Source organism: Vitis riparia, chromosome 13 (assembly GCF_004353265.1).
Source record: "Vitis riparia cultivar Riparia Gloire de Montpellier isolate 1030 chromosome 13, EGFV_Vit.rip_1.0, whole genome shotgun sequence".
In the NCBI taxonomy this organism is placed as follows: Eukaryota; Viridiplantae; Streptophyta; class Magnoliopsida; order Vitales; family Vitaceae; genus Vitis; species Vitis riparia.
In genome coordinates this window covers 25,491,698-25,508,867 of record NC_048443.1, presented here as the reverse complement: position 1 = coordinate 25,508,867, position 17,170 = coordinate 25,491,698, and the positions used below count along the sequence as shown (strand labels likewise).

The 17,170-nt window shown below is 32.6% G+C and overlaps 1 protein-coding gene and 1 pseudogene across 1 annotated transcript; both read left to right on the top strand.

The window, feature by feature from the left end:
• The first annotated feature begins 546 nt into the window (after positions 1-546).
• Positions 547-4,815, top strand: LOC117929089 (cucumisin-like). Its single transcript, XM_034849300.1, has 10 exons — positions 547-616; positions 817-905; positions 1,507-1,601; positions 1,689-1,932; positions 2,038-2,551; positions 2,682-2,782; positions 3,006-3,224; positions 3,341-3,452; positions 3,803-4,016; positions 4,109-4,815. The coding sequence occupies exons 2-10, from the start codon at positions 832-834 to the stop codon at positions 4,639-4,641; spliced, it is 2,106 nt and encodes a 701-aa protein (XP_034705191.1). The 5' UTR covers positions 547-616; positions 817-831; the 3' UTR covers positions 4,642-4,815.
• Positions 4,816-6,452: 1,637 nt separating this feature from the next.
• LOC117927522 lies at positions 6,453-9,871 on the top strand (annotated as a pseudogene).
• The last annotated feature ends 7,299 nt before the right edge of the window (positions 9,872-17,170 follow it).

Here is a 17,170-nt window from a genome sequence, read left to right as displayed (position 1 = left end):
GTCATGAAACTGGTTGGTTCCATCTGGGTCATGCTTCAACATGAGCCATTTGGGGTTTAAGTAACTCCATTAGAAAGACTAGCTTTCAAAAGTCCCTCCCAATGAAATTTCTCTAATGTTCCATTTTTAAGGTCAATGTTTTTAAAAAACATTTTATGTATTTTGTTTTTAAGTCACCAAGATTTTATATATGCATCCACCACCCACCTAACACAATAAAATCTCTCTCTCTCTATCTCTCTCTCTCTCTCTCTCTCTCACTCTCTCTCTCTGTATATGCACTAATTGATTAGTATTTTTCCATGAAATTAAACATTATTGCAGCCGGCTTAGCCAGTTTGTTTCTGGACAATTGCAACGAGCAAAGCATTTGAAAATCATATAAAGATAGAAACATAAACTATATATAAGAAAATTAATATGATTTGAGAAGCTAAGTATATATATATATATATATGCACATCTACGTTCAAAGCACCACAAAGTGCTTTAGCTTATTGCCTCTGTGATGGCTAGTCAAATCTCTCCTCTCTGCCTTCTCCTTCTCAGCCTCGTTTACGCTCTCCTCAGTAGCCACAGTACTTCTGGAGAAGTTTCTGAGGCTGATGGTCGAAAGGCAATAAATAAACACCTGGCACTCTTGTTGGTTTTGTCATTTTTTTTTTTCTCCTTTCACTTAATGGCTTGGTGGTTCCATGAACCATGGTCTGGTTTTGATGAGTAACCCCATGCATGCATTGCTAGAAGATTAATTTCTGTTGATTTATCAGTTTTGGTTTCTTGACTGATATACTAGATTGGATTTGCAAAGTGTAGGAGTATATTGTGTACATGGGAGACAAGCCTTCTGGGGATATCTCAGCGGTTACTGCTCACACCAACATGCTGCAACAAGTCTTTGGCAGGTATTATCAATGTTTCTTGGGTGGATATATAAATAAGGAAATTTCCTCATTTATTCTTGACAAAGTTGCATTCAAACAATCTTATTTATATAAATAAGATTAGCAAGCGCATACATCTTTTTTTTGGTTCAAGCACTATTGCTGCCTACATGTATATATATATATATAGATGGATAGAGAGAGAGAGCTTCAACAAGTGAGGAAGGTCTTGATCAAGTAAGAAGAAAAGAAATTACATAGCCAATCTTTGAGTTAATTGACAATCCACCTCAGTTTCCTGACACCCTTGTCAAAATATGTCTTCTAATTAACCTCTCCATATTTAAAATCTAAATCAAACCCAAAACGATGATGTTTGGTACAACCCAAGCAGTACACTTTTTTTCTTTCATATTGTTCACTTTTTTTTTTTTTTTTTTTTTTTTTTGTGGGAAATTACATGGTTTTTTATTTGCTCTCTTATAAAAGTTGAAGAGGAAGAAGTCAATTTTGTCTCATGCTTGTTATATATATATGTATAAGAAGTGCATCAGAGACTTCAAAATGACTATGCATGTACCAAAAACACTAAATTGATTTTCCAATGGATCAATGCCTTCAGCAATATTGCATCGGATTCTCTACTCTACAGCTACAAAAGAAGTTTCAATGGATTTGTAGTGAAGCTAACAGAGGAGGAAATGAAGCAATTGGAGGGTGGGTGCACTTGACTTTTCTGCATAACATATTTCTCAACTACATATGACTTCAATAATTAACTGTGCAATATTTTTGTACTTTCAGGAATGGATGGTGTGGTCTCCATTTTCCCTAATGAGAAGAAAAGGCTCCACACAACAAGGTCATGGGATTTCATCGGGTTTCCCCAACAAGTTAACAGAACAAGTGTTGAAAGCGATGTTATCATCGCAGTACTAGACACCGGAATATGGCCGGAGTCTGACAGCTTCAAAGATAAAGGATTAGGTCCACCGCCTAGCAAATGGAAGGGCATTTGCCAGGGCTTATCCAATTTCACTTGCAACAAGTAAATCTTAGTGACACAGTCCAATTAAATACCCTTGTAACAGAAGTTTGAATTTGAAGACTCAAACATTACCCTTAACAAATATTGTAATTGATGTTATTGCAGTAAAATCATCGGGGCTAGGTACTATCGGAGCTATGGAGAATTTAGCCCAGAAGATTTGCAAACCCCAAGAGATTCAGAAGGCCATGGGACACACACTGCATCCACTGCAGCTGGGGGCCTAGTTAGCATGGCAAGCCTGTTGGGGTTTGGCTTAGGGACTGCTCGGGGTGGGGTTCCATCAGCTCGTATAGCTGTGTATAAGATATGTTGGTCTGATGGCTGTGCTGATGCTGATATCCTTGCAGCCTTTGACGATGCAATTGCTGATGGGGTTGACATAATCTCTCTTTCAGTTGGGGGTTCCACTCCCAAGAATTATTTTGCAGATTCAATTGCAATTGGAGCTTTTCATGCAATGAAAAATGGGATACTAACATCAACTTCTGCTGGTAACGACGGACCCAACTTTGCTTCCATCACAAATTTCTCGCCATGGTCTCTTTCTGTGGCTGCTAGCACCATAGACCGGAAGTTTTTTACCAAGGTGCAACTAGGTGACAGTAAGGTTTATGAGGTAACCGAGCTTCATGGCAGTTCCCTTGCTTACATTTTGGATTGATAGCCATCACAATCAAATATCATATATTAAAGTTAGAATTACGTGGAACTGATTTTTGGAGGTTATACCATTGCCTCTTGTGTAGGGAATTTCAATAAACACATTTAAGCCCAATGGCATGTATCCTTTTATTTATGGTGGGGACGCACCGAATATTACAGGAGGTTTTAGTGCCAACACATCCAGGTACTGGAATAACAAAAAGGAAAAAGAATTAATGGAAAATGAAAAGCCTAAGAGAGATCAAGAAATTTGAAGTGTGTAAGAAAGTGCTTTCACCAAAGTAATATAATACATTTGGTTCCAACTGCACCATGATTTTTAGACTATTTGTCTTGTTTAAGAGTCCATAATTGCAGCAGGTGTAAATAATATTTGATCATGGAACTAACTTACTGCTGAAATGCAGGTTTTGCACTAGGAACTCGTTGGACCCCAATTTAGTCAAGGGTAAAATTGTTCTTTGTGACATATTTAGCAACGGGACAGGTGCATTCTTGGCAGGTGCAGTTGGGACGGTGATGGCGGATAGAGGAGCCAAAGATTCTGCCAGGCCTTTTCCTTTGCCTGCATCTTACCTTGGCGCACAGGATGGTAGCAGTATTGCCTACTATGTAACCTCAACAAGGTACCATTTAACATATCTATTTCTACTTTTATTTGGCAATGAAAGTAAATTATATGAGTTATGCTTCAAGATCAGGGGAATTTAGATGATATAATATTCTTACTATATTCAAACAGTAACCCAACGGCATCCATATTGAAGAGCACTGAGGTCAATGACACATTGGCTCCATTTATAGTCTCCTTCTCATCAAGGGGTCCAAACCCAGCTACACTAGACATTCTCAAGGTAACTTATGATATTATTCTCGATTTTCTTCTCCTTTATTCTGCTTCATTTCCGTATCTGTAAACCTTATTCAACAATGCCTTAACCTAATTAGTTACGGACTGTCCAATCCTGTTACTGCATGCCACTCTGTATAGGATTTTAGGGCCATAATAACTGTTGAATTCTTGGATCTTTGTATTCATGCTTTTGATTTAGGAAAGTGCAATGATTGTTCCTTTATCTGTAGGATCATAAAATATAAGTATTTCATATCAAAACATCCCTTGTTTTCCCATTACATAAACACTTTCCATAGACTTGACCTTCATTAATTGTGATATATGACTTTGTCATCTTGCTGTATGTAGCCGGATTTAGCTGCCCCCGGAGTCCATATTCTGGCATCATGGCCACCAATTTCTCCAATTTCTGGGGTGCAAGGTGATACTCGAGCAGTGCTGTACAATATGCAATCTGGCACATCCATGGCTTGCCCACATGCTACTGGAGCAGCAGCCTACATCAAGTCATTTCATCCCACCTGGTCTCCTGCTGCTATTAAGTCTGCTCTCATGACTACTGGTAATGCCTAAATTCTATTCCTAACCTTTGAAACTATGAAACAGCTGGTATTAATAGTATTTAATCTCTCCCCTCTGTGTGTTTGTGAGCAGCTCTTCCCATGAGCGCTGAAAAAAATCTGGATGCAGAATTCGCATATGGCGCAGGCCAGATAGATCCTTTAAAGTCTGTAAACCCTGGTTTGGTATATGATGCTGATAAGATTGACTATGTAAAATTTTTGTGTGGGCAAGGTTATACTACCCAGATCCTACAACTTGTTACTGGGGATAACAGCGTCTGCTCTGAAGCCACAAATGGAACTGTCTGGGATCTAAATTACCCTTCCTTTGCTCTCTCCAGCTTCACCTTTGAATCTATAACTGGTGTGTTCACCAGGACTGTCACAAATGTTGGGTCGCCCGTATCCACATATAAAGCTACTGTGACAGGTGCCCCAATTGGACTTCAAATCCAAGTTGTACCAGACATTTTATCATTCACATCGCTCGGGCAGAAGCTGTCCTTTGTGTTGAAGGTTGAAGGAAGCACAGATAAAAGCTTAGTCTCTGCTTCTTTGGTGTGGGATGATGGTGTACATCAAGTGAGGAGCCCCATTGTTGTGTTTGTTGTCGCGACAAATTGAAGAATACAAATGCCTCCCACCAAAAAAAATAAAGCATTGCAGTTGTTATACCTATAAAATAGAAATCCGTGAATATGTATAGGTATCATTTGATTTGCTTTCTTTTAGGATGCAGTGTGCTGTTTTTAGATCCAATATTGGCTGTATATTTATGTTATTTTTGAGGAAGATTGTGTTGGGTAAAATTAAAAATCCTCAGACCAATCATCTATAAATAGTCTTAATAAAATTATTCCACCTTATAGACCTTTTAGGAGGGAAAACTTTGACACTTTGGATGTTTTTTCATTAAAAAGAGCCTAGAATTTTTATACAAATTGTAAAATCACGGATAACACATTTCTAAGAGTGAAAACTCTTATATTCCTTGGATCAAAATAATTGCTATAATATTTATGGAAGTTGTAATATATCGAATGAAGAATTTAAGATAAAGATATAATTTTTTTAAAAGCAAATATATATAGGTAGCTTGATTTGAGAAAGTAGAAATTCTAGACATAAATGACAATTTAATATAGAATTTACAAGAGATCATGGATAAGTATCATCAAGTTATATTGCAATTTGTAAGAGTGAAAACTCTAAGATTGCTTTTATTAAAATGATTATTATGTTGATATTTGATTCAAATGATTTTGATACCTCTACTGTGACATCGAAATTCGCTTATGGTATCGAAATTCAGTATTGCTTGTCATTGCAATGTATTTGCATAACACCTTAAACTCACTATATTTGGATTGACTTTCTACCTTGTATTGAAGCGGTGCCAAAATCCACTCTTTTATATTGAAATATCTCTTTTCCTTGCCTTCTTCAATAGATGTAAACATTACTCCTCAATTTGGGACTTAACATATAAGCTAAAAGATAATGATTTGCACTAAAAAATGATTCAAAAACCATTTTTTTATTATATATATTATTAAAAACCATCAATTTTGAGTGTTAATCATTAAATAATGTTAAGCATGTTCCTAAGTTGATGAGAAGTTTAATTTCTTTAGGGGCTTTAGACAATTTGGGTTATAATTTTTTGTGCAAAGAACAATATTATGAAGATCATCAATAAAGGTGCTTTGATAGCTATGAAAGGAAAAAAGGTGAAAATTTTACATACTTTGATTGGGAAGACAATATTTTTAGGTGGAGTTATGAAGGTGGAGCTACACTATGAAGAATCTTTTACTAGTGTTAAAGAAGTTGTTGAAGTAGAGGAATGCAAAAAGATGATCCTGACTCTATTTTGGTTAAGAGTACTCATTGGCACAAGGATGAGAGTAATCACAAAAGGAATGAAGTTTTGAAGAAGACATAAAAATGATTTCTTGAATCAAGTTTGATAAGAGTTTAAACTTGATATATGTTTATTCTCATTAATTGCTCAGTATCAAGAGAATTCAAGTCAAGACATAGATGGTTGAAATTTGACTCAAATGATTTAATTTTTATTTTTAGAGAACTCAATAGGAATTTAAAGCAAATAGAGTTAGCATGAATTTAGAAAATAGACGTGCAATAGGAATTTAACGTATATCAATTTATACGGGGCATGAATGTATTTGGTTCTGCAGTTTGTATATTATTGTTTTATTTTAATTAGGATTTTGATTCTTCTCTTATACATGATATTATTATAAACCTATCTTCCCATAATCACTTCCACTTTGCTTATTTGCTGCACCAGAACTACTTCTGCAGAAGATCGAATGGTAATAATTTGTCTCTCTTATGGTCCTTGATGGGTAAAATGCATTTTTTTTAAAAATATTTTGTAACTTAATCAGTTGTGTTTATTGTCATTGTAGGAGTATATTGTGTACATGGGGGACCTTCCAAAGGGTGATGTGTCGGCTTCAGCCCTTCATACTTACATGCTACATCAAGTGTTTGACAGGTATCGATATTTTTCCTTTTAACATAAAAAGATGCTAACTATTGCATCTTACACAAATACAATGACATGAGTTCATGAAACACTTCTGTAGTTTTTCTAATCAAATAGTTGGTGTTAGCTTATTGTCTGACAATTTAAGTCTTTATATGGTATGGAACTTGAAATTTCAGGTTGATTAACGGCCTTGAATTTAATCCCCCCCCCGCCACTTTCAACCAAGCCAAAAAATCATGTTAGATCATTAAAGTTGTATGCTTGGGAAGAACAATTCAAATAGAAAGGGATATAAATTTAAAAAAAAAAAAATTCAAGACAAAATGGAAGTTTACCATGTGAAAATTATCAGCTCAACGTGATCAGTGAAGCAACACTGAAGATTCTCTTTATGTATATATATACATATGGTTTATGATCAAACAAGAAGCACATCTGGAAAACTGCCAAGAATCCATTGAGTGGTACTGGCCTCACGTCTTTAATGGCTACTGTTCGACAGTGGTGCATCCGAATATCTACTTCATAGCTACAAGAGTAGCTTCAATGGGTTCGTTGCCAAGCTGACTAAGGAGGAGATGACGAAACTCTCGGGTGGGGGAATCATAATTTTCAAGACATTATTTGAAACTGTATTTTATTTGCTTATCAATAATCTGATTCTAAGTATGTATATTCAGCCATGGACGGGGTAGTGTCTGTATTCCCAAATGGAAAGAAGAAACTCCTCACAACAAGATCATGGGACTTCATGGGCTTTCCCCAAGAAGTTAAAAGAACACCAACTGAAAGCGATATTATCATTGGAATGCTTGATTCTGGGATCTGGCCTGAGCCGTCTAGTTTCAGTGATGAAGGATTCTGTCCACCACCATGCAAATGGAAGGGTACTCGTCAAACCTCGTCCAATTTCACTCGCAACAAGTAGCTATTATTACCATAATCATCATTAGTCGATATATATACAGAGAGATCCCCTGCTTCTCAACAAAAATTGTGATGCTGTGCAGTAAAATCATTGGAGCTAAATACTACAGAAGTGATGGAAAACTGGGGCCAACAGGTATTAAATCACCGAGAGATTCAGAAGGCCATGGCTCACACACTGCATCCATGGCAAGCTTACTAGGCCTTGGCTCAGGGACAGCTAGAGGAGGGCTTCCCTCTGCTCGCATCGCAGTGTACAAGATATGTTTGTCAGATGGTTGTTCCGATGCTATATCCTTTCAGGGTTTGATGATGCCATTGCAGATGGAGTTGATACTATATCTCTTTCAGTTGGGGAAATAGATTCCTACGATTACTTTGAAGATTGAATTGCAATTGGAGCTTTTCATTCTATGAAGATGGGATACTCACATCTAATGCTGCTGGTAATTGGGGCCCGAATCATGCTACTATTACAAATTTCTCACCTTGGTCTCTCTCAGTTGCTACTAGCACCATTGACAGAAAGTTTGTGACCAAGGTCAAGTTGGGAAACAACAAGGTTTATGAGGTGAATATGTATGCATATTTATCTGTTAATTTCGCTTTCATGTCTACTTAAGAGTAACCTCTTACTGGTGGATGTAGGGAGTCTCTATAAATACTTTTGAGATGAAGGGTATGTACCCTATCATTTATGGTGGAGATGCCACAAATACTACAGGAGGTTATAATAGTTCTTCTTCCAGGTGGAGATCAGACATTTAATTTTTCACTAGAAGCACTTGAAGCTTCAGTAACGTATGATATTTGAAGGCTGAAAGTGCATGAAAGTTATCATGAAATGCAGGTACTGTTTTTTCAACTCGTCGACAAGTCTGGTAAATGGTAAAATCCTATTCTGTGATTCGGACACTGATGGGTGGGAGCAGCGGATACTGTATTTCAAGATGAATGCTACAATGATTTTTCCACCAGTTATGCTTTACCTGCATCCTCCTTGGGCTTAAGTGATGGTGGCAGAGTTCTTCAATACTTGCACTCAACTAGGTATATATTCTTCAAGCTATCACACTTTCCAGTTTTGATAGCCTTTTCTTTGGTGATTCTCTGCATAATGATAGATGATCTAATCTAATTTCATGCACTCCTTGTATAAACAGAAAACCACTGCAATTATACAGAAGAGTGTTGAGGTTGAAGACGAATTGGCCCCATTTGTAGCTTCATTTTCCTCGAGGGCCCCCAACCCTGTTACAAGTGACATTCTCAAGGTAATGATCTGTTAATTAATCTTCTCTGGTGATTTATTTCTGAGTAGTCCAGTCTCTTTTCTGAATTGCAAATTCTTGACATTATGATACAGCCTGACTTAACTGCACCGGGAGTGGACATTGTAGCAGCATGGACAAAGGCTTCAACTGTAACAGGATATGATTGGGACACGAGTAGTCCCATACAATATAGTTTCCGGGCCATCCATGGCTTGTCCAAATGCTTCTGGGGCTGCTGCCTATGTCAAATCATTTCACCCAACATGGTCTCCTGCTGCTATTAAATCTGCTCTAATGACAACTGGTAATGGTTTGATCCATATTCTAATTATATAAGACATCAATGAAAGCAGGGGTTGGGGAAGAATTAGCCATCTTCCTTTTTCAAGTATTTTTAACCAAAAGCAATTCATTAACATCTTCCAAATCATTTTGGGAATTTGCTTAGAGTCACATTCTATACCCTGTGAAACAATATTTATAACTTCAGCCAGAAGTCATTCTTCTAACGCCCACAACAAAATTGCTTTCACATATACATATCTAGAAGAAATATAATTAACCATTATATACAACTAATTCTCATGTTTCTATATTGTTCTTTGCAGCTGCTCCCATGAGTGTTAAATCCAACAGAGACCAGGAGTTTGCATATGGGGCAGGTCAGATAGATCCTATAAAGGCTGCACATCCTGGCTTGATATATGATGCTGCTGGAGAGGCAGATTATGTCAAATTTTTGTGCGGGCAAGGCTACAGCACTAAGCAGTTGCGACTTATCACTGGAGATAAGAGCGCCTGTTCTACAGCCACCAATGCAACAGTTTGGGATTTAAACTACCCTTCTTTTGCCGTATCTACTAAGTCTGGAGTAAATGTCACTGGCATCTTCACTAGGACTGTCACGAATGTTGGATCAGCAGACTCAACTTATAGAGCAATTTTGGGTGCTCCTTCAGGACTCAACGTCCTAGTTGAACCAAGTGTCCTTTCATTCAAATCCCTTGTCCAGAAGAAGACCTTCAGTGTGAGGGTTAGAGCAGGAGTAGATAAACCTGTGCCATCGGGTTCTTTGGTGTATGATGATGGGATTGATCAAGTGAGGAGCCCCATTGTGGCTTTTATTTCTTCCTAAAGTATCTTGTTACGTTGCTCACATTTTAGTTCTTGTTTTATTAAAAATAAACTGACATAACGTGTCTTATAATAAATCTTGTGCCATTTTATTCATTATTATGGATATTTATTATTAAGGAGAATTTCAGTGATTTACATGACATATTCCATGGTATTTTATGTTGGATTAACGAAAAAGTTATTGATGTTATATATGCATAAACTCTTCTTAATTATGTAAATGTGTTTTAAAGTCTTGAGATGCCTTTGGATTTAGAGTGAGACTTGATCTACGACCTTCGAAGAGGTCCCCGACCAATCCGAATAATATTTATATGATTGGAAGAGGGCAATTATAAATGGTATCAGAGCAGATTCTTGATCTTAGTGTTAAAGTTTTTTTGACCCCATAAGCTTGTGATATACAATGAGGACGAAAAAGTTTTGATATATGATTCCTCTTAATTAACTACATCGACGTGCTTTAAAATCGTGTGGATTAGGAGCGAGTCATTAGAATGCTCTATTGAGATGCAATATGTTTGTTGCATTGCAAGAATAGTAGTACTAAATGTTGAAAAAAAAACACAAATTTTTTTTATTCAAGTTGGTGATTTCAATTAATTCTTATTGTAATGCCCAATCTTTGATTTTTCAACTCTGGGAAAATTTCTAGATTCATAGCAAAGTAGTGTTTGTAATATAACTTATCTGGGATACCTATTGGTTTCCCCACATGTTATAGTGGTCCTTACTTGCATATATCACTCCAGTCTAGATGCATGGTCACCAGTTGCTAATTAAGGTAATGTTTGTTTTTTGGCTAAAGAAAAAATCAAAATATTTGACTTTTTCTATTCAACTAAAAGCAATTTATTGATATCAACCAATATAACTAAACTAAACTTATTGATAACAAATTCACTTTAATTATTTTGATTAATATCAATATACATGTTACTTTTAATTGAATAGAAAAAAAATAAAATATTTTGTTTTTTCGATTCAATAAGAAAACAAATATCACCTAAGTCTGCATTACTGATAGATGCTCCTCCGAATATTTGAAATTATGGAGGTGATTTTTTCAATGATTGTTGATACAAATCTAGACGTGGAATTTATATATGATTGGGGTGACATAAATCTTTCGAAGATTCTGATTTGATATATGATGTCAGTTAGGTTAATTATATAGACCTTTTGTGTGGACAAGGTTTTGGTGGTACCTAGGCTCTCTAGTTTGATACTGAGGGAAAGATTATGTCTTGATTCATTGAAGTATGGGTAAATAGGTAATGCACATAGATTATCTTCTTCTTTTTTTTTTTTTTTTTTTTTTGAAGAGTATCATACGCAATATAGAAAAATCATCTAAGAGTTTTTGAGAAAGTTCAAAAATGAAAAAAAATAAAATTATGGGGTTGAATGATAGTAAATAAATCCATTAAATATGAAAGAAATACCTATAAAATTACTTCATCTAGATGTGCTTATCCCCCAAGATCTTATATCAATAAAAACCTATTAGGGCTTCAAGTCTTTAATGTAGCACCTTGTACTCCCATAATGGACACCTCAATACCGTGCTAAGGATAGTAGATCAAACACTTTCTATTTCATTAAGGGAAGATTTCAAGATTACTCTTAAAAACTAATTAAAAGATGAAGAATTAGGGTTATAAGGATGAATATATTATTTTCTTTTTTAAACTCAATAAAGTCATATCTTTATACTGAAAGATATTGGAGATAGTTTTGGAGAGTTATTCCAAGTTTAAATTTATCAAAACATTTTTAAAATATAAAAAAATAGATCAAAAAATACAAAATAGGGGACCTATGTTAGAGTGTATTGTGGAGGGTATATATGTGAATTTCCTTGAGGACATTTGAATGCCCCACATGTTGTTTGAATGCTCTTCATGATGTTTGAACACTTTGCTTTGATTTTTGTGCACTAAGCTTTATTTATTTATTTTTTGTGTTATTCCCTTAAATTATTTTCTATTTAACATGTTGGAGCTATTTCTTAAGCTCTAATTAGTTTAAGAATATATATACCTTGTAAATTAATTAACTTTGAAATAGTTTGAAGTTGCATAACACCCATAAAAATAAGATAATTAAAATACAATGGATTCAATATTTAAATGAAATAAAATTGTTAATAAAATATGCCCTTATATGCCAAAAACCTCATTTGAAGGGCTAACATATATAATAGAAGATGCCATGAAAAGGTGAGATAATATGAACTTGTTCGGTAATATTTTTAAAAATATTTCTCAATAATTTTTAGAAATAAAATTTTGTTTGAAATTGAAAAATAGTTTTTTCCGACTTATATATATATATATATATATATATATATATATATATATATATATATATATATATATATATATATATATATATATAATGTAAAATTTTTAAAAATATTCTTTGGAGAGATTTTCAAATAATATTAAATATGGAGATACTTCATATTTTTTCCAATATAAAACATCAAGAAAAAAACTAATTTCCATTCCAATACTTATTTGTTTTTCCTGAGACATCGAAATATTACCTTAATATCCTTGAATATAACATGTTAAAAATTTGGGGGTGCTAATTTTTCAGATGGAATGGATGGAGCCAAATTAAATCTAATACTAAATCATATTGGTTTAAGTCAAGTATAAAAAATTCCCATCCAACCAAATTCAAGCAATATACTTTGACGCTAGAAAAGTGGTGGTGATGAGTGCAGCCAATAAGCAGATATGTAAGAATTTGTGGAACCAATCAATATTCAGAACATACTAGGGGTCGTAACCAACTTAGCTGGCATAACTTTTATCATATTCAATTCCGTGTAAAAAAGGTAGGTTATATTCCAAAAGTCTTTAACGAGAAGACAATGACAATTCTTAGGTTATGCTTGGTTATCGAAATTTGAAGGATAATTTAAAAAGAAAAAAGAAAAAAGAAGCTAAAGTTAATATTTTATATGATACTTCAAGCTTATTAAATATATATAATTTAAATAATATTTATTTGTTTTTTAATATATTTTTATAATAAAATCAAAATATAAAAAAATTATTTTAATTATTTTTTTTTCTTAATATTTTTAGAAAACCTAACATAACTCCAAAAGTCTTTACCACATTATTTATAGTCAATGGTCCTTTTTAATTCCACAATTGAGATTAGATCACTAGTCCCCGTCCCCATGGACCCCACCCCTTGATCTATAGAAATCAGTGGGTCAGGCTCTACTTTTTGAAATGAAAGGACTCTCTCATGGAAAAAAATTGTGGAAAAGGATATCTTTATTTAGCATATAAAACAATAAATTTTAATAAAAAATTATTTAATTTGTAACTTTAGTATACTAAAGAACTTTTTTTTTTTGAAAATATTTTTCAAGGGTGTTCAAAGAGCATTGACAATGGGATGCAATAAAAGTATTGAAAAAGGTTATGAGCCTTTGATTATTATAATTTTCTAGTGATGACATAGTAGTATGAATATATATATCAAAATTTTTAATAAAACAACTTTAAAATGTCCATTATACTTCTAATTATATTATTATGAGGTTTTCCTTACTTTCTATGAGTTTTTAATAATTTTAAGTCTACCGATATTTTTTTCCAATATCCGTCGATATATCTCCGATATATCCGATGATATATCTCCGATATATCCGTAAAATCGAAGTACCGATATATCCGTAATTATCGATATTTTCATCCTTGTTAAGGCTACAACCATGAAGATATTTTGTCGATGTTGTTTATTTATTTATTTATTTTTAAAATATATTTATTTAAAATATCCTTCAAGGTGTAACTCAAGCATTTGAAAATCATATTAATATATGTACCATCAAATTGGAAAAAAATTAAGGTATATTGGACTTTGCATCTTGATCGTTAAATGTGTATCATAAGGTTTAAACGGTTGTATTTTGTATGTCAATTGTTGAAAGCATACAATAAAGTTCAAATCAATGGTAATGATGAATGATGATGATGCAAGTAATATAATTAAGTATAGATCAATAAAATTAAGGTAGAAAACAATAAAATCAAAGTATAAAATAATGAGACAAATCTCGATATAAAAGAAATGAAATTATAATACAAACGTGATACAACTTGATTAATTGTGGTTTTTTAATACTTATCATCGATTCAGTATTACAGAAGGGCCTACGATGATTAAAAGATGAGGATTGAAATGCTCAGGTATATATATATGTCTAAAGTACCAAAATGTACATAGCTTACCATCTAATGGCAAGAAAGAACTATTTTTTTTGGTTTCTCCTTCTCGATCTCAATCATTTTTAGGAATAAACTTTTTATGAAATTGAAAAATGGGTTTTTTAATTAATTAATTTATTTTGTGAAGGTACTATATATTTATGTATACAATATAAAAAATTTTAAAATATTATTTGGAGAGATTTTCAAATAATATAAATATAGGAGACACTTCATAATTTTTCTAATATAAAAATAAAAATAAAAAAAGAAACTAATTTCCATTACAATACTTATTTTTATTTTCGGAGACACCAAAATATTACCCTAATATCCTTGAATATAACTTGCTAGAAATTTGGGGGTGCCAATTTTCCGGAAAAAATAGGAACCCACCCAGTTTTGGCTCAAATGGAATGGAACCAGATTAGACCAATACTAAATCATATCAGTTTGAATCAACAATTAAGTCCATTTTAAAAAATTCCCATCCAACCATTATTTATTTATTTATTAAATTTAAAACAAACAAGTGGTGGAGATGAGAAATCAGTGGAGCCAATCAGCAAATACAAGTGGTCATAACCAACTTGGCTGGCGCTAGCTGGCGCAACCTTGTCGCACTCTGCGTGAAACACGTAGGTCATGTACCGGATGCATTCAACGAGAAGGAGATGACAATTCACGTAGGACAATCTGAAAGAAACAAAAAAAAAAAAAAAAAAAAAAAAAAAGCTAAAGAGTTAATATTTATATGATACTTCAAACTTATTTTATATATATATATATATTTATTTATTTATTTATTATTTGTTTTTTCATATTTTGATTTAAATACTATTTTAATTAACTTTTTTTTTTCTTAATATTTGTGGAAAACCAAACATAACTCCAAAAGTCTTTGCTTTCTCCATGCATAATTTGTAGTTGATGGACCCTTTTAATTTCACAATTGATATTAGACCACTGGTCCCATTCCCACGGACCTCACCCTTGATATATAAAAACATGTGGGTGAGGCCGTACTTTTTGGAATGAAAATTTGCAACCCCACCAACTCTCCCCCCCTCCCCCAAACGCGTCGCCACTGCCCGACGACAACGCCATCCCATCAATCGACGACAATGACATCCTCCCAATGCCGGTGGTTGTAAGCTATAAGCATGTAAAAGTTACCACCAATAATTTAATAAACTTATGATGTCGTCATCCCAACAATGACGTATCCTAATGTCATCACGATGACGATAAGTTGTAAGCTTGTAAAAAATTATCTCCAATAATTTAATAAACTTTTGAAACTTTTAAGTTGTAATATGAAAGTTTTAAGCTTATAATTAAATTTGTGGGTATAATTTTATAAAATTTAAATAAAAAAATTAAATTCTAGGCTACCAGTATCCTATTTGCATGCAATGTTGATGATTAAATGAGTAAAAGAATCTTTTGGATTGATTATAGAAAAACTTCAAAATATCAATTATATATATAGAAGTTTGTTATTGATTAAAAAATACTAATTATATACATAAATATTTCTCGATGGTTGAAAAGGAAATATGTGATAGAGAAGTTATTTTTTTGATGTCATAGTTAAATTAAAATACGAGGAAAAAATTATGAGTCTTTTACTCATATTTTCAGATTTTATTATATTTTTTATTTTCATTATTATTTGTTTTATTTTATAATTATATATATTTTTAAAATTTATGATTTTTAAAATTTATAATTTTAATCTAAATTAATGAAAACAATATGATTTTAAATAAATTTCTAAAAACATTGCGTTCCTTAGAATTTATTATTTAATTTTGTAAATTATATTTAATTTTAATAATATATAAAATATACATTTATGATGTCATTGATTCGACCATGATCCAATTGTCAGTACAATTAGTAAATCGTGAACTAGTAACTTTTTCGATTCAATGATCGATCCGGTTTTAAAAACATTAATAAAAAATCTCTCATGGAAAAAAATTATGGAAAATATGATATTTTTATTTAATATATAAAATAATAATTTTTAATAAACAATTATCTAATTTGTAACTTTGGGTTATTAAAGAACTTTTTTTTTGAAAATATTTTTAAAGGGTATTCAAAGAGCATTAACCATGGGATAAAATTCTAAAGACGTAGTGATTCCTTTTTGTTTTACTTTTTCAGGGACAAAAGTATTGAAAAAGGTTATAATAGATTGATTATTATACTTTTTTCTAGTATTGACTTAATAGTATGAATTTTTTTTAAAGGTTGATTTTGCAATTAGGTTAATTTCTCCTTCAAGTTTTAGTTAAATACAACTAAATTTCATTGGTTTGAAAAATTATCAAATATCTACCTTATTTCGAATTAGAGGAAAGATAGTAAAAATATCAAATAAAAATGATAAAAAAGATATTTGATGAAATTTCATACTAATAAGGTTTTTATATGAGTTGTAGAGTAGATGCCGATGTAAAATTTTCTTTCATCAAATAGTGGTCTTTCATTTTCTATGGACCTAATGCTATTAGGGTCAAGATATTCTTGCCAAGACATAACTCACGAGTCCTTAAAATTCTTTGGTATATTAAGGTCACAATCATGAGGACATTTGGTCGGTGTTGTTTATTTCTTTCTTTATTTATTAAATATAAATCATTTGAAATGTCTAACAATGTGTAACTCAAGCATTTAATATATGTACCATAAAATTAGAAAAAATTAAGGTATATTGGACTTTGTATCTTGATCGTCAAATGTGTATCATAAGGTTTAAATGGTTGGATTTTGTACCTTGATCATTGAAAGCGTACGATAAAGTTTAAATCAACGATGATGATGATGCAAGTAATGAAATTAAGTATAGATCAATAAAATTAAGGTAAAAAGTAATAAAATCAAAGTATAAAATAATGAGACAAAACTGGGTATAAAAAAAATGAAATTATAATACAAACCTGATACAACTTGATTAATTTTGTTTTTAGTACTTATCATCATTCAGTATTACAGAGGGGTTTACTGGAGGATTGAAAGGCTTGGGTATATATACATGTCCAAAGCAC

Excerpts from the sequence above, each read along its gene's own strand:
- LOC117929089 (XM_034849300.1), top strand. The coding sequence starts at position 832 with ATGGGAGACAAGCCTTCTGGGGATATCTCAGCGGTTACTGCTCACACC. Across the intron at positions 2,783-3,005 it reads TTTAGTGCCAACACATCCAG|GTTTTGCACTAGGAACTCGT; the intron begins GTACTGGAATAA and ends GCTGAAATGCAG. Across the intron at positions 4,017-4,108 it reads GTCTGCTCTCATGACTACTG|CTCTTCCCATGAGCGCTGAA; the intron begins GTAATGCCTAAA and ends GTTTGTGAGCAG.